The sequence below is a fragment of the Tachyglossus aculeatus genome, chromosome 25, assembly GCF_015852505.1.
Source record: "Tachyglossus aculeatus isolate mTacAcu1 chromosome 25, mTacAcu1.pri, whole genome shotgun sequence".
NCBI lineage: Eukaryota > Metazoa > Chordata > Mammalia > Monotremata > Tachyglossidae > Tachyglossus > Tachyglossus aculeatus.
This window is the reverse complement of record NC_052090.1, coordinates 248,328-265,962: the sequence shown is the minus strand read 5'-3', so window position 1 is coordinate 265,962 and position 17,635 is coordinate 248,328. Positions and strand designations below refer to the sequence as shown.

Genomic DNA, 17,635 nt, shown 5'->3' with positions numbered 1-17,635 from the left:
TCGGAAAGACCTGTGCTCTACTCCCAGCTATTCCACTTGTCTGATCTGTGACCTTGGGCAAGTCACTTAACTTTTCTGGGCTTCAGTCACCTCATCTGTAAAATCTGTAAGACTGCGAGCCCCATGTGGGACATGGATTGTGTCCAACCTGATTAACTTGTATCTACACCAGGGCTTGGTACAGTGGCTGGCACATAGTAAGTGCTTAAAAAGTAGCATAGAAAAAACCCTCAATAAATACTGCTAATTGGGTCCAGGTTTGGCTGGGTTGGGAGTGGCCCTAAGACTGGTAGGGTCTTGCAAAGAAGAGCAACAACCCAGCTCTACCCACTCTAAGCTGAATCCGTCCCCAAGTAGTGCATCCCTCAGCAGCCATAATAATAATAAAATAATAATAGTAATAATAATAGCATTCATTAAGTGCTTACTATGTGCAAAGCACTGTTCTAGGTGCTGGGGAGGTTGCAAGGTGATCAGGTTGTCCCACGTGGGGCTCACAGTCTTAATCCCCATTTTACAGATGAGGGAACTGAGGCCCAGAGAAGTTAAGTGACTTGCCCAAAGTCACACAGCTGACAAGTGGTGGAGCCAGGATTTGAACCCATGACCTCTGACTCCAAAGCCCGTGCTCTTTCCACTGAGCCACGCTGCTTCTTGTATAGTGACTAGACAAGGAGGTGCTTCGGCTCTCACCCATGTTGTGCTGGGCAGAGTAGAACACTATGATGTCAACGGCATCACTCTGCAGGGTTATGCCAATTACACATAATCCCCTGAACCTCCCTCTTGTTACCCTCCGAGGCCACATCTGGCACCACGTCTGTGCCATGAAACTTGGCAGTGGGAACAGCGGCGCAGGGAGACTAGGCCCCCAAAATGATCTGATATCGGACCACAGAGCTGGGGTTTAAAACCAGGCACTGACCTCTGGAGTTCTCCAGCAGAAGCCAATCCACAGCCGAGTAGCCCAAGGGTCATTTTAAATTCGGACAAACACCATATGGAGAGACGTCACGGCTGGGGCAATCTTTAATCATAATTCTGAAACACGGACAAATAACTTCCTCTAGGAGCACTTTTGTTGAAATGCAAGATTTCTGGTCACAAACACATCCTGTCCCTGCCCAGTTATGCACAGAATCAAAACCAGACAGATCCTGCCTTTTAACTTAACAGGACTCCCAATGGCAGGGCTCGCACCGCTCCTCCTGCCTGCCACAGAGTGCCTTCCCTCTCTTCGTAGCCCTGACCCTCTATCAATTCACCCCACCCAGCACCTTGGTCCCGGCCTGGTGTTGGGAAAGAAGAGTTAGGGCCAGCCTGTACACTGACCATTGCAGGAGAGATCCCTGCTACTGTGGTGTGTCCTTTCATATTGAACCCCCTCTCCATTTTGGTCTACTTCAGAATAAGAAAAGAAAAGTAATAGTAAGAATAACCTGGGAAGAAAAGAACCCACTAATGGCTATAAAATGTCTTTTCCCCCCTGACATTGACATAGATGGACTCAAGTGTAAGAAAAGTTTTAAAACTCATAGAAAAAACTTAATTTCTGAGGCATAGAAAAATCACAAAGCTGGTTTTGCTCAACCTTTGAGTGTCACCCAGAAAAGGTTACCCAGCCCAAGCAAGAGCTTAAAGTTTTGCCTGAGAGGCCAGTTTTGCCTTCAGATTTTCACCAAGCTTGTCCATGAATTCAAAGGTATTTAGGTAGTCAGAGCGTTGCACACTGGAGAAGGAGAGAGAACATCAGTCAGTCATTTATTCCAAATCTCCTGGGAAAAGGGGAGCAGGTGCACAGTGAGGGAAGGGGCCCTAGACCCTGGCACACTGAACAGTAACTTTCAGTCTGCTTTCTTCCCAGAGTAGGAAAAAGACACAGCTAAGGTACCGCAACGTTGCGGCTTCAAGGTCTCTGGAACAAGTGGTACAGCATCCCCTCAAGCTAGCAGGGGATACCGTACTGCCCTGCCCGGATTACCGTACTGGAAAAACACAAATGGCCAACAGGGCTCAGCCCATCATGTGGTGGAGGCTACCTGCATTAGCTCCATCCAGTTGCTCCTGGGGCCACAGCCTGGTAAACTAAACATGCTGTTCCTTACTGTGGGACACCAAGTGCCCAGCTACCCAGCTCCTTGAAACAGTTTCTGTCAGACTCTGTCCCTGAGGGGCAACCAGAGCCACCTGGGTTAAATGGGTGTTTGTGTTTCACAACTGTTTTCTTAGGGCAGGCGGGTTCAACTTCCACCAGGCTGGCCACCACGAGGTCCTGGGTAAATCCAGAACAGTTGGTTACAGCAGAAAGTGAGTGAAGGAAGGCATTGTGGGGGCCCATCTTGCCCCTGCTCCAGCCTGAAAGGGTGATGTTGCAACCGCAGCAGACCCTAAACTCTTTGTGAACAGGAATCGTATCTACAAACTCTATAGTATTGTACAATCCCAAGCACTTAGTATGCTGCTCTGCACACAGTAAGCACTCAATAAATAGCAATGATTCATCATTGCTGCTCTCTGGGGTTTACAGGCCTCAGGAGTGGCTTTGCCTGCAGCTGCTAAGCCAGAATCTGGAAGAGCTGTGGAAATGACTTTGGCCTCATCAGCCAGGAGGCTCTATGGAGCCTGGACTATTAGTGGGCACGAGGGGGTGGCAGGAAGGAACTCATTCTGCACTTTCCTCCCCCGCTACTGCCAGTCTGAAGGGAAAATCATCTAGGGGTGGTGGGGGGAGGATGCGCGTACGCTTGTGCATGTGCTTCTGTCTACCTCTTTTCCTTCCTTTTGTGATTTATGCTCGTGTGTGTGTGTGTGTGTGTGTGTGTGTGCGCACCTCTATATGTTGCCGACATACTTCCTAAGTGCTTAGTACAGTGCTCTGCACGCAGTAAGCGCTCAATAAATATGATTGAATGAATGAATGTGTATGTGTTTATCTCATTTGTTTGTCTCTACCTCTTTCCTTCTCTTTTGTGATTTCTGCTCCCTAGTGTGTGTGTGCTGTGTATGTGTGTGTGTCTGCATATCGCGTTAGTTTCTGTCTCTACCTCCTTCCCAAATGGTCTCCTAAACGCAGACACTGAGTTAATGTTACATTGGGGAAAGCAGAATTGGTTTGGAAGGGAGTTAACCTCCCAACTTGGGGTGCCCAGGGAGCCAATAATGGGGGCAGGGAGGTGGCATACTTACCCATAGCTGCTTTACAGAGTGCAAAATATAGATTGAACATTTATCAGTGTTTGTAGAAGGGTCAGTTTTCAAAGGGACACACCCTGTTTCTAGGCTTTGGAATCTGAGTCTTCCTAAACTAAGTGCAATTCCCAGAATACCAACTGGCTTAGCCCCCCCACACAGTACAACAATGCTGGGACCCGGTGGGAATGGGAGGAAGCCACTATCAGGTAGGGTGTCCTTACTTGGGCAAGCCTTTAATGCAAGCAGCTAGGTCCTTGGTCATGAAGCCTGCTTCAATGGTTTCAACGCAAACTTCTTCCAAGGTGGTTGCAAAGGTGCTCAGTTCTGCATTGTTATCCAACTTAGCTCGGTGAGCTAGTCCTCTACTCCAGGCAAAGATGGAGGCTGAAAGGGGAGAAGAGGAGAAATCCATTTTTGTGAATGATGAAAAAATCTTGCCGAATGATGAATGATGGTATTTATTCAGCATTTCCTACCTGGACCAAAGCATTGTGTTTAAACACTTCAGCAGCTACAGATCATTAGATTGGAAATAGTTCCCGTCCCACATGGGGGTCAAAAAGCTCAGAGGTGGGGAGAGCAAGTATTTCCTTTAAACTTCACAGATGAGGAATCGGAAGCTCAGAGACACTTAAGAGATTTGCTCAAGGTCACCAGAAGAGCCAAAATTGGAACTTAAGTCTCCTGATCCCACTCCTGTGCTCTTTCTGCCACCCCACAATGCTCTATTTGAGGGTCCTGAATACCTGCTGTGGTTTCAGGATGGATGGAAACAAGGTCCAGCCTCTAAAACAAAGTATTTTTTCATGGCAATTATACGCAAAGTTTTTAATGGTCATTCCATTTCCTCTACCACTATCACCCCAAATGCTGCTCAAAACCTTGTGGCATGGATACAGCCACATAACTCAGAGAGAGCATTCATCTCAAATCTCATTTTAACACACGGAAGGTAAAATGAGACACAAACAGTATCTGTAGAGCACCGCCACCCAGCCGGACCCAAGGGGGCTCCAAAGTCCCATTTGGATGCATGCCACAAGGACTTCGATGATATAAAGCAGAGCTCAAAGGGCATGAAAGCTGTTTGGATAATTACCTACTCATTGAGATAATCCCCAAGGAATGTTCCAGATTTCCAGAGCCTAATTCAGGAGGGAGGCAAAGGTCAGGGGGATCTTACCAATGGGGTTGGTGGATGTTTCTTGGCCTTTCTGGTGCATGCGGAAGTGGCGGGTCACAGTGCCATGTGCAGCTTCGGCCTCTACTGTCTTGCCATCTGGGCAAATCAGCACGCTGGTCATCATTCCCAGTGAGCCATACCCTGTGGGAACAAGCATCTAGCTCTGACTTAGCCACACAGAGAAGCAGTGGGCCCTGAGGGGACCAGCATTGGGCATGCAATTAATCAGTCAATGGTATTTGAGTGCTTATTGTCTGCAGAGCACTGTACTAAGGGCTTGGGAGAGTATAATATACAGAGTTGGTACACGTTTCCTGCCTACAAGGAGCTTACAGTTTAGAGGAGGAGCTTACAGCATCAAGGAGGGGTCCAAGGCAACAGAGCAGCCCTGAGACCTGAGTTTGCCCCATGAGTGTTTCTGGGAAATCAGGCAATGAGGAAGGTCTCAATCAAAAATTGTTCTGACCATCTCCAACAAAGCAAGAACCCCAATAAACACTTTCCCAGACAGTCTTCGCTATTTTCATTGCATTTTAAATACAATCTTTTAACTTTAATCGTTTTTGGTCTGAAGTCAAATAGCATATGGATTTCGAGTTCTGTCAATTGTCATGGCTAGCCCTGTGGTGTGGCTGTCACTGCCTTCTCCAGACCTCCAAAAAGGTCCTGGCCAAAAGGGCTCAAACGTCTGAGTCTGCCCAATCAACTCTCTCTTTTAATGGTATTTGTTCAGCACTTATTATGTCATGCATTGTTCCAAGTGCTGGCGTACTTGTGCTGGACAGAGTTTTCCCACAGCTCACAGGTTGCATTCTATGAACATCCGAGGAGGCGGGACTCCACTGTTCCCACTGGAATCCTTCAGCTGAGCCCCCAAATTGATACTTTTTTAGCATTGAACTCTGCCAGTGATCTCAACAGGACATGCCGTCTTTTTGGCAATGTTTGTCCTTTTGGCAAAGAACTAGCTAGTTATTTGTGGCTCAGTGTCCATTTCAGAGTTTTCCTGTTTTAACCTGGTAAACATTTCCCTGTTAAATATTTCACCAATCTCTATCTTGCTACCATTCCCATTACTAGCCACTCACAGATATCTGATGGGAATTGTATTACAGCTTTTCAATCGCTGCAGCTGGGTTTAGAGGAGTTTTCTTTTTCTATACAGAAGTCCCCAGAAGGAGTGTCACATGACTCAATACCTAGAGAAGTCCAAACCCTGAGCTCCCCGTCACTGTCTCTCCACCTATCTCTATGATGGATCCTTCTCGGTTTCTTTCATAGGCTCCTCCTCTGCTTCTCACCCTCTAACCATGGGAGTGCCTCAAGTTTCATTTCTAAGTCCCTTGTATTCTCCACCTGCACCCACTCCCTTGGAGAATTAATTCACTCCCATAGGTTCAACTACCATCTATATGTGATGAACTACCATCTCTTTGTGGATGATTCCCAAATCTCCCTTTCCAGCCCTGACCTCTCTCCTTTATAGTCCTGCATTTCCACCTACGTTCAGGACATCTCTACTTGGATACTCCACTGTTACGTCAAAGCTTAACATGTCCAAAACATAACATCTTCCTACACAAACCCTGTCCTCCTCCTGACTTTTCTATTACTGTAGACAATACCACCACCCTCCCTGTCTCCCAAGACCAAATCCTTGGAGGTAGATTGGTCACATACTTATTCAACCCATACATTCAATCAGTCACAAAATTCTGTCAGTACTACCTTCAAAACATAATCACAATTATGGTACTTGTGAAACCCTTTCCTTGGGCCAAAGCACTGTATCCTGGGGTAGATACAAGATAATCAGGTTGGACACAACCCCTGTCCCAGATGGGGCTCACAATCAGTAGGAGGGAACTCATCTCTAGAATCCATTTTTCCCCTCCAAACTACTACCATGCAGATTCAAGGACTCACCATTTTCCGATATGACTAATGCATCAGCTGTTGACTTCCCTGACTCCTGTCTATTCTCTTTCCTGCCCATACTTTGCTCTGCTGCCAGGATCATGTTTATGAAAAGCCACTCATTCCATATCTACTCACTCCCAAAAGTCTCCAGTGGTTGCCCACCCACCTCAGCATTAAACAGAAACTCCTTGCCATCAACTTAGACACACTCAATCAGCTCTCTCCCTCCTACCTAACCCTGTTATTTCCAACTACAATCCAACCTACACGCTCTGCTCCTCTAAACCAAACTACCTCTCTGTACCTCAGTCTCAACTAGACCACTTCCAACCTCTTGCCTATGTTCTCCCTGGGCCTTGAATTCCTTCCTCATTCATATCTGTTGGCCCACCACCCTCCCCACCTTGAAGATCCTCCTAAAAATCACACCTCCTCCAAGAAGCCTTCTCAGACTTTGCCTTTTATTTCCCCATCAACTCTTCCCTCTTTTTCGACTATTTACTTTGCTGTATATATTTTAAGCACCTTGATTCACACCCTAGCCCCATGAAACTTCTGTAAATACTCTTATACTCTATTATTTCCCCTATCTGTAACTGTTTTAATGACTGTCTCCCCCTGTAGAGAGGCCTTCCCAGACTGAGCCCCTTCCTTCCTCTCCCCCTCGTCCCCCTCTCCATCCCCCCCATTTTACCTCCTTCCCTTCCCCACAGCACCTGTATATATGTATATATGTTTGTACATATTTATTACTCTATTTATTTATTTATTTTATTTGTACATATCTATTCTATTTATTTTATTTTGTTAGTATGTTTGGTTTTGTTCTCTGTCTCCCCCTTTTAGACTGTGAGCCCACTGCTGGGTAGGGACTGTCTCTATATGTTGCCAATTTGTACTTCCCAAGCGCTTAGTACAGTGCTCTGCACATAGTAAGCGCTCAATAAATACGATTGATGATGATGATGATGTAGACTGTGAGCTTGCAGTGGGCAGGGATCGCATCTACAAACTCTATTGAATTATTCTTCTCCAAATGCTTAGAGCTGTGCTCTGTACACAGTAAACACTCAAATAAATACCATTGATTGACTCATTAATTAGAACATTTCTGCTCCTAATTCTCCTTTGGGGAGACCTCTCTGTACCCACCCCAGAAAACTTCAGTCTTTACCCTCACCATTCCCAGCTATCCCAGTTCTTCCTCTGAAGGATCAGGCAGCTGGGGTCAGGGAGCAGATTTTCCTTATAGTCTTTGACTCTAGTTAGAGCAACCCCACCTGCACATCCCAACTGCTGACAAACAGATCTTGAGAAGGGGTGAGCCTGCCCTGTCCTTCCTCCTATGCAGGGAGGGGGCCCATGCTCCCTCCAAGAGTGGTTCTGCCTTGGTCTGCACTGCAGGACTGGCTAGAAAGCTGAATGGCCAAAGGGGCTGGAGAGGACTGCTGCCCACCATCCAGACAGCCCACGAGTATCCTAGGGTTGGGCCACACTGAGCTACACTATGATGTGTTCATAAACCTACTCTATCCTAATCCTCCTTGACCTCTCGGCCGCCTTCGACACTGTGGACCACCCCCTTCTCCGCAACACACTATCCAACCTTGGCTTTACAGACTCCGTCCTCTCCTCTTATCTCTCAGCCATTCATGCTCAGTCTCCTTCACAGGCTCCTCCTCTCCCTCCCATCCCCTTACTGTAGGGGTTCCTCAAGGGTCAGTTCCTGGTCCCCTTCTGTTCTCTATCTATACTCACTCCCTTGGTGAACTCATTCACTCCCACCACTTCAACTATCATCTCTACGCTGATGACACCCAAATCTACAACTCCACCCCTGCTCTCTACCTCCCTCCAGGCTTGTATCTCCTCCTGCATTCAGGACATCTCCATCTGGATGTCTGCCTGGTCTGCCTGCCATTTCTAGACTGTGAGCAAGCTGTTGGGTAGGGGCCATCTCTATATGTTGCCAACTTGTACTTCCCAAGCGCTTATTACAGTGCTCTGCACACTGTAAGCACTCAATAAATAAGACAATGAATGAATGAATCTAAAACTCAACATGTCCAAGACTGAGCTCTTTATCTTCCCGCCCAAACCGTCCTCTCCCTGACTTTTCCGTCACTGTAGATGGCACTAATCAATCAATCAATCATATTTATTGAGCGCTTACTGTGTGCAGAGCACTGTACTAAGCGCTTGGGAAGTACAAGTCGGCAACACATAGAGACAGTCCCTACCCAACAGCGGGCTCACAGTCTAGAAGGGGGAGACAGAGAACAAAACCGAACACAATAACAAAATAAAATAAATAGAATAGACGTACAAGATAAATAAATAAATAGAGTAATAAATATGTACAAACATATATACATATATACAGGTGCTGTGGGGAAGGGAAGGAGGTAAGATGGGGGGATGGAGAGGGGGGCGAGGGGGAGAGGAAGGAAGGGGCTCAGTCTGGGAAGGCTTCCTGGAGGAGGTGAGCTCTCAGTAGGGCCTTGAAGGGAGGGAGAGAGCTAGCTTGGCAGTTGGGCAGAGGGAGGGCATTCCAGGCCCGGGGGATGACGTGGGCTGGGGGTCGATGGCGGGACAGGCGAGAACGAGGCACGGTGAGGAGATTAGCGGCAGAGGAGTGGAGGGTGAGGGGTGGGCTGTAGGAGGAGAGAAGGGAGGTGAGGTAGGTGGGGGCGAGGTGATGGAGAGCCTTGAAGCCCAGGGTGAGGAGTTTCTGCCTGATGCGCAGATTGATTGGTAGCCACTGGAGATTTTTGAGGAGGGGAGTAACATGCCCAGAGCATTTCTGGACAAAGACAATGCGGGCAGCAGCATGAAGTACGGATTGAAGTGGGGAGAGACACGAGGATGGGAGATCAGAGAGAAGACTGATGCAGTAGTCCAGACGGGATAGGATGAGAGCTTGAACGAGCAGGGTAGCGGTTTGGATGGAGAGGAAAGGGCGGATCTAGGCAATGTTGCGGAGCTGAGACCGGCAGGTTTTGTTGACGGCTTGGATGTGAGTGGTGAATGAGAGAGCAGAGTCGAGGATGACACCAAGGTTGCAGGCTTGTGAGACGGGAAGGATGGTAGTGTCGTCAACAGAGATGGGAAAGTCAGGGAGAGGGCAGGGTTTGGGAGGGAAGACAAGGAGTTCAGTCTTGGACATGTTGAGTTTTAGGTGGCGGGCAGACATCCAGATGGAGATGTCCTGAAGGCAGGAGGAGATGCGAGCCTGGAGATGGGGGGATAGAGCAGGGGCAGAGATGTAGATTTGGGTGTCATCAGCGTAGAGATGATAGTTGAGCATAGAGATGATAGTTGATAGATGATAGCTGAGCGTAGAGATAGCACTACCATCCTTCCCGTCTCACAAGCCCGCAAACTTGGTGTCATCCTCGACTCCACTCTCTTATTCACCCCACACATCCAATCCCTCATCAAAACCTGCAAGTCTCACCTCCACAACATCACCAAGATCTGCCCGTTCCTCTCCATCCACACCGCTACCCTGCTGGTTCAATCTCTCATCCTATCCTGACTGGATTACTGCATCAGCCTCCTCTCTGATTTCCCATCCTCCTGTCTCTCCCCACTTCAATCTATACTTCACTCTGCTGCCCGGATTATCTTTGTACAGAAACACTCTGGGCATGTCACTCCGCTCCTCAAAAATCTCCAGTGGTTGCCTGTCAACCTGCGAATCAAGCAAAAACTCCTCACTCTCAGCTTCAAGGCTCTCCATCACTTTGCCCCCTCTTACCTCACGTCCCTCCTCTCCTTCTACAGCCCAGCCCGCACCCTCCACTCCTCTGCTGCTAACCTCCTCACTATGCCTCATTCTCACCTGTCCCGCCATCGACCCCTAGCCCACGTCCTTCCCCTGGCCTGGAATGCCCTCCCTCCACACATCCGCCAAACCAGCTTCTCTTCCTCCCCTCAAAGCCCCACTGAGAGCTCACCTCCTCCAGGAGGCCTTCCCAGACTGAGCCCTCTTTTTCTTCTCCTCCTCCCCTCCTCTTTGCCGCCCCCCCCCGCCCTACCTCCTTCCCCTCCCCACAGCACTTGTATATATTTGTACATATTTATTACTGTTTATTTTGCTTGCACATATTTACTACTCTATTTTATTAATGATGTGCATATAGCGATAATTCTATTTATTCTGATGGTTTTGACACCTTGACACCTACATATTTTGTTGTCTGTCTCCCCCTTCTACACTGTGAGCCCATTGTTGGGTAGGGACCAGCTCTATGTGTTGCTGACTTGTACTACCTAAGCGCTTATTACAGTACTCTGCATGCAGTAAGCACTCAATAAATATGATTGAATGAAGGAATAAACCTCCATGCTGACCCCCTCCACCTCCCCACCCCCACAGCCAACTTAACCACCACCAAACATGTGGACTGAGTCTGAGAAATATGTGAAGGGAGCAGAAAGCAGCATAGTTTCTCCTTTTTCAGTGTTTCTCAAAAGCCACACTATGTGGACTTTGCCTCCTTCCTGACAGAAGATTCTCCCAGCAGAAAGCACTAAACCTTTGCCCGGGGAGAGGTTCCTTGACAGAGCTATATGTACAGCCCCCAAACTGAAGGGTGAGACTTGATCTCATGGGAGGTCCTGGACATGGACATACACAGCTGGCTCTCCGGATAGTGTCTGGACAGTGTCTGGAGATGGAGGCTGAGCGGAAAAGCCACTCCCTCCCCCCGTTCACCTGCAAATTCTGCAAGCCCAGTCCCCACCCCTGAGCCAAAAGCTATCCAGGGGACACTGTTTTGTTACTGGCACCAATGGGAATTGGATGAAGTTGCGTTTTCCTTGATTCTTTCCAATTATTCCTTCTAAGATCTTGGCACTTGTCCCTGAAATTCCTGTGGCAGACATTCCATCCTTTATTTGCCCTTCAGGCTTACAAGCAAAGTGTTTGCTTTTCAAAATGGCATAGCACTTTCCCCTGGATATGAATTCTGAGCTACCCAGCCCAATCAATAGAAGGCTGCTGACATTGATAGCCCCCCAACCCTTAACTTCATCTTTTCTCACACCTGCCTTCCAACTCTGTTTCCCATCTACTGCTTGCCCATCTCCCATCTACCAATGGGAGAAACCAACAGCTAACCCAGTCCAGGACTGTTTCAGGCTGGAAGCCCTCCTGGATACCCATCCCCGAGTTAGCCATGGACCACCCAACCACTTCAAATTCTCTTGCTAATAACCGACTATCAGTACCTAAATTATTGCTATTCTAAAATAACTTACCTAATTTTTTCCATTACATCTCTTTTTCCCTCTATTCTTTCATATGTCTCCAAATTGATTATCTTGTATCTAGCCTAGTGCTCAGTACAGTGCCTGACACATAGTAAGTGTTTAATAAATACCATTAACAACAAGAAGTCTCAGTAGGAATGTGAGATATGAGGAACAATTCAGTCTGCCCAGTTTACACCCTCCTTGACTGCATAATATTAAACCACCTCATCTTTCCAGACTGCAGGGCGTGAACCCTTTCCACCTACCTCAACTTCTCCACCTCAGTTGTCCTTCCCCGTCCCCTTCTACAGTTGCATGATGTCCATCCTCAAATGTCTGTCTCATTTATATTAATGTCTGTCTCCCACACTAGACAGTAAGCTTATTGTGGGCAGGAAACATGTCTACTAACTTGGTGGTATTGCACTCTCCCAAGCACTTAGTACGGTGCCCAGCACAAAGTGCTCAATAAATACCATTGATGATGATGCTGTCACAACCAAAAGTGCACCTGGCACTCCAGCTGCAGAGAGTAGCAAAATCAGGGCCTTTTGTTTCATTTTCTCTGCCTTTTATGATGATGCCTGGAAGTTTACTGGTTTTTCGGGCCACAACTACTACTGCACATTGGACCAAAAATTTGCGAGAGCAATTAACAATGACAGAGTCAGGAGTGAAAGCCCTGATGCCTTCATCATAGAGTTGTAATCCAAATTGTTTTCCCATAGGTGGGGCAAAGATAAAATAAAATTCAAATCAATTTTGCTTCTTGTTACAAGTGCTTGGAAAAAAATAGAGGGGTGGAAATTAATAATTGTGGTATTTGTTAAGCACTTACTATGTGCCAAGCACTGTACTAAGCCCTGGGGTAGATATATAGTATTCAGGTCAAAGAGTCCCTGACCCAACCAAGGTTCACATTCTAAGTAGGAGAGAGAATAAATATTGAGTCCCACTTCACAAATGAAGAAACTGGGGCAGAGAGGAGTTAAGTTATTTGACCAAGGTCACAGAGCAGGCAAGTGGCAGAGCCGGGAATAAAACCCAGATCCCTCTGATTCCGAGGCCTGTGCTCTTTCCACTCGGCAATGCTGCTTCTCTAATTGAAATTAAAACCTGAAATGAAGATCAACTGAGGACTTCACTTAGCCATTCTTCTGTTTATCGGTTATTATAGGTGGTTTTAGATTTTAGAACTATGCCCTTCTTTCAGGAGCACCTTGTGCCCCGTCTTCACTCAGCCCGTAACATCCTTACCTTGGGCCACAGAGTCAGACTGAACATCACCATCATAATTCTTACAGGCCCAAATGAAGCCTCCTTCTGATTTCATGGCTTGGGCCACCATGTCATCAATGAGCCTGTGCTCATACCAGATCTTCTTGGCCTCAAACTTGCTTCTGTATTGCCTAAGAAACAATCAACACAGAGATGTTTAGTTGATTCTGTGAAGGAAACCAGGGAAACAGAGAGTAAGTGCCTAAAATTATCTCCTACCCTGTACTTGGCCATCCAAGGGATATCATCTGTATTGCTTCATATGCTCTTGCTAAGATTCTAGACTATAGGCTCGTTCTCTAGCTTGTGTGAACAGGGAATGTGTCTATCAACTCTGTTGTATTGTACTCTCTCAAATGCTTAGTACAGTGCTCTGCACACAGTAAGCACTCAATAAATACCATTCACTGATTCTCTTTTAAGCATCTGTTGTTCTCCAGGAGGCTGCTTTACCTGAGGGAATGAATGACCTCTAGATTCTGTAAACTCAAGGCAGCATGCAAACCTTGAGACACACAAAGAGGGGGACAGCTAACATCTGGGTTCCAGTCACCACTACTCAGGTAAAGTGAATCACAGTATTCAAAATGTAGCTCATCTCAAACAAATCTTATGAGGTAGCCAAACCTCTTTGCTATCACCAAATAAAATGCTTCCAAAAGAACAGGTGAATCCAAAAGGTGATTAAGTGTTCTGGCTCTGACAGTGGCAACCAAGATGCATGAAAGAATTGCTGAGAGTTACAACAACATTAATAGTGGTATTCGTCAAGCACTTACTACGTGCCAAGCACTGTACTAAGTGGTGGGGTAGACACGATAATCTGGTCCCACAGAGCTCACAGCCTAAGTAGAAGGAAGAACAAGTTTTGAATTCCCATTTTGCAGATGAGGGAACTGAGGCACAGAGAAGTTAAATGATTTGCCCAAGGTCACACAGCAGACACGTGGTGGAGCTGGGATGGGAATCCAAGCCTTTTGAATCCCAGGCATGTGCTCTTTTCCACTAGGCCACAATGCTTTCCTAATTTACCTAAGTTGTAAGATTAGGATGGTCCATCCAATACGTTTACCTACTCTAGTGACTCATTATGGATGAGTTCAGGAACCTAACACACTCTCCTTAAACCCAATGCCATTCTTAAAAGGTAAAAGTAGATTCCACTCAAATTTCAAAGTGGTGCCTGCATCCTTATATCACAATAAAAGTCTGTACCTGGGTCAATGCAAGGTTAAGAGGGGGAAGAGTAAATTGGCATTTCTGGATCAGCAAGGTTCAACCATGGGCCCCTGAGCATCTTTGCTGGGCAGACTGGCTTTCTGGGCACTTATCACTCTGCATGGGGCTGGGGAGGGAAGGAGGGAAGGCCAGGCCAGGGCCCTCCTGATTCCTGTCCCCTGGTTTCAAAATAGCACTGGTCAGGGGTGCCTGGCCCTTGCCCCTTGTCTGAGCTAAGAGAAATGGGCTGGAAGGGCAGGCTGCTGCCTCAGACCTCTCCATCTCCATAAAGGGAGAGATGGTCACCTACACATTTCACGGGCTCTAAAAGTGTTGCAGTCTCCAAAGTCCAGCCCTTGATCCTCCTCCCACTGTCTCCTTCAGCTGGGAGGGGGATAAAAGAGGAAGAGGAGGGACTCTATGGGGCTGAGATGTTGAGAAAGAAACTTCTCTTTTTCCCTTCCTCTCATCCCCTCTTCTCCTGGCCCCCCTGCTCCTCACTTACTTTGTACAGAGCACTGTTCTAAGTGTTTGAGCATCTCCTGGCAGCTGCTCCCATCACATCCCCTCATCTTCTCACCCTTCTCAGTGGGGACAAGAAGTGGCCGAGGAAGCGTTTAAAGGCATAGGGCTAGCCTGTGCTTTTTCTCTGCTCGGGGGGACCCCCAACCCAAATCAGCTGGTCAGCCTGTTCGCTCTTGACCCTGAGGCCAGGCAGGTTCCAAAACAACCAGAGGACTAATTAATTACTTTTCATAAATCTCTTGGAAGATGTCTTTAAAACGTCCATCGTATCTCTTCAGAATAGTGTTTTTGGTGCTCATGTAGAGGGGCCAGCTTTTAGAAAGTGCCATCTGGAAGGAACTGTGTGCAAAGTCTCTGATTGACTGATCAAGGTTGTACATTCCCATAGCGACGCCACCACCAGCTGTGTGAACAAGAAAGGGAGAAAGGGGTAAGTCTGGCTACTTGGAAATGGTGATCAAAGCTCCCCTCCCCTACACTTAACGGTAGGGCACCATGAAGACAAAGTCGACCAGGCTGCCATGCTCCTCGGCTACTCTTCCACTGGGAAGACTTCGTCCACAAAAGCAGGAAGTGCAAACAGAAAGAAAGTCCATGTGAAGCCAATGTGACTTACTTTGGGGCCACCATCCTAACTTTGGCCCCAACAATTCACCCAACAGGTAGCCCTGGAGAGAGAAAAGTATTCACCCCGTACTGAGTTACGTACATACTCATCCAATTCCGCCTGCGACGGAATTGCCCCATCCAATCTCCCACCAACCTGCTACTTGGGACTTTGCTTCACAAATGTGAAGATCAAGAACATTTTCTGAATGATTACAAAATGATTCTCCAACTCTGACAATTGTTGAAATCCTAGTGACCTACTGACAATGTAATGACAATGCACTTCGCTGAAAGATTTCAAGGTTTGTACATATATCCTCAGCTCTTAAATGATCTTTCTAACACATAATTCAGCTGCTATCTGTGCCCTTCTTAGAGAAGCCCAAAAGCTTCCATGTCCCTCCACCTCCAGCAAAATTTCCCAACTACTGGCTTGAAGGGCATCCATCTTTCTTTAGTTGTCTGTCTTCCTCACTGGCTCCTCCCCAGCCTAATGTTTACAGTGTGAAAACAAGGCTAGAAAGATTTGCACTCTTAGAAAACAAAAGGGACTAGAACCCTACATGAAGAATTGAAAAGGGAGCCTTGTCTTCAGAGTTTCCTAAACAAAGGGTAGGTGGCTTGGAATGAAGCTGGACAACAGGCTGTCTGGAGCTGTGTCGTACTCAGAGGGTACACATGCCTGGAGCAAAGTACTTCCCAGGATGACTTGCTGGAAGGAGAGATGTTGCAGATGGATATAAGTGGAGGAGGCCCTGCGGCGTATGACATTACACACTTTGAGGAAGCAAGAAGCTGACAGTTTGATCCAAGGGTGTCGCTATGGCACTTGGATCTGGACTCTTTAGGCAGTTGATAGTCACTCCTCTCTCAGCCCCACTGCACTTCTGTACGTAGCCATAATTAATTTATTCTCCTCTATGCTGTAAGCTCCTTATGGGCAGGGAACTTGTCTACCAACTCTGTTATATGGTATTCTCCCAAGTGCTTAGTGCAGTGCTGTGCAAACAAAAAGCACTCAATAATTATCATTGACTGACCAGCATGAGAATCTGTTCTGCACAATGGAACAAGATGCAAAAATATCTCCAGTTTGAGTTGAAGGTATCCAATGCCGTTTGCTTCCTCTTTAAACACACACACACACACACACACACACGTATGTTTCATTGCCAACAGACACATGAGGTAAAGAAAGGTAGAAACGGAAGCAACTTAATTTACCCTGCTCCCAACCCTCCACTCCCAGCAACCTATTAGAAACAGGAAAGGGCCCTCCTCAATCAATCATTGGCACTTACTGAGCACTTACTTGTGTGCAGAGCACTGTACTAGCACTTGGGCGAGTACAATACAACAGAGTTGATAGACACACTTCTTGCCTAAGCAGCTTACAGACTAGAAGGAAATAGTTTCCGCCATCCACGCAGTACATAACAGATGACTTTATCACTCTCTCCATAATGTCTAGGACCAGGGCAACCTTCTGCTCTTCCCTACTGAGTACTTCCTTGCTGGAGCAGACTTCACTCCTGAACCATCTGGTGGGGCACCACTACAGACGCTGCAAGATTGGGTGAAATACCCACCTTGGATAACAAGCTGGAACAATCAACATCCTGGTAGGTTTCATTCAACAACAGAGTGAATGCTTTTGCTGAGTTTGTCTAAAGAATGTGAAAAGGGGCCAAGAGAGGAATGTCTGGGTATGTCTCTGAGCCAGCTCGAGTAACTGACTGATTGAGTGGGATTCCGGGTGTGCCCAGGTCCACACCACCACCTCCCCAGGCTATTTCTGCTTGGGCCGGGACTACCACTTCAGTCAATCACATTTATTGAGCGCTTACTGTTTGCAGAGTACTGGACTAAGTGCTTGGGAGACTACAATTTTTCTACAAAAAACTCCTCACATTGGCTTTAAAGCACTCCACCACCAAGCCCCCTCCTAACTCATCTCACTTCTCTACTTCTATAACCAAGCTAGCACACTTCGCTCATCTAGTGCTAAACTTCTCACAGTGCCTCAATTTCAACTATCTCACTGCCAACCCCTAGCCCATGTCCTATCTCTGGTCTGGAATGCCCTCCCTTCTCAAATGCAACAGACAATTACTCTGCCCCTCTTCAAAGCCTTATTGAAGCACATCTATTCCAAGAGGCCTCTCCAGACTAAGCCCCACTCCTCCCCACCTACCACTCCCTTCTGCGTTGCTCTGACCTGCTCCCTTCGCTCTTCCCCCATCCTAGCCCCACAACACTTATGTACATACTTGTAATTTCTTTATTTAATATTACTTTTTCAATAAATGATTGAGTGAATACACTATAACAATATAACAGACATATTCCCTGCCCACTTGGAAGCAGCCTGTTCCCTGGACACGAAAGCTGGGCTGCTGAGGAGACTCCCCAGTCCAGGCTATCTGTGGGGGTGAGGGGGATACGTTCTGC

General features: G+C 47.1%; 1 protein-coding gene across 2 annotated transcripts in view; it reads right to left on the bottom strand.

Moving 5' to 3' along the window:
• Positions 1 to 1,011: 1,011 nt before the first annotated feature.
• IDH1 (isocitrate dehydrogenase (NADP(+)) 1) overlaps positions 1,012 to 17,635 on the bottom strand; it is a 34,462-nt gene continuing 17,838 nt past the window's right edge. For both annotated transcript variants that reach the window (XM_038766447.1, XM_038766449.1), the window contains exons 5-9: positions 14,801 to 14,978; positions 12,812 to 12,963; positions 4,376 to 4,516; positions 3,414 to 3,576; positions 1,012 to 1,729 (exon numbers count right to left, since the gene is read on the bottom strand). In XM_038766447.1, coding sequence (XP_038622375.1) covers positions 1,636 to 1,729; positions 3,414 to 3,576; positions 4,376 to 4,516; positions 12,812 to 12,963; positions 14,801 to 14,978 — 728 coding nt within the window. In that variant the 3' untranslated portion in view covers positions 1,012 to 1,635. The remainder of the gene's footprint in view (positions 1,730 to 3,413; positions 3,577 to 4,375; positions 4,517 to 12,811; positions 12,964 to 14,800; positions 14,979 to 17,635) is intronic.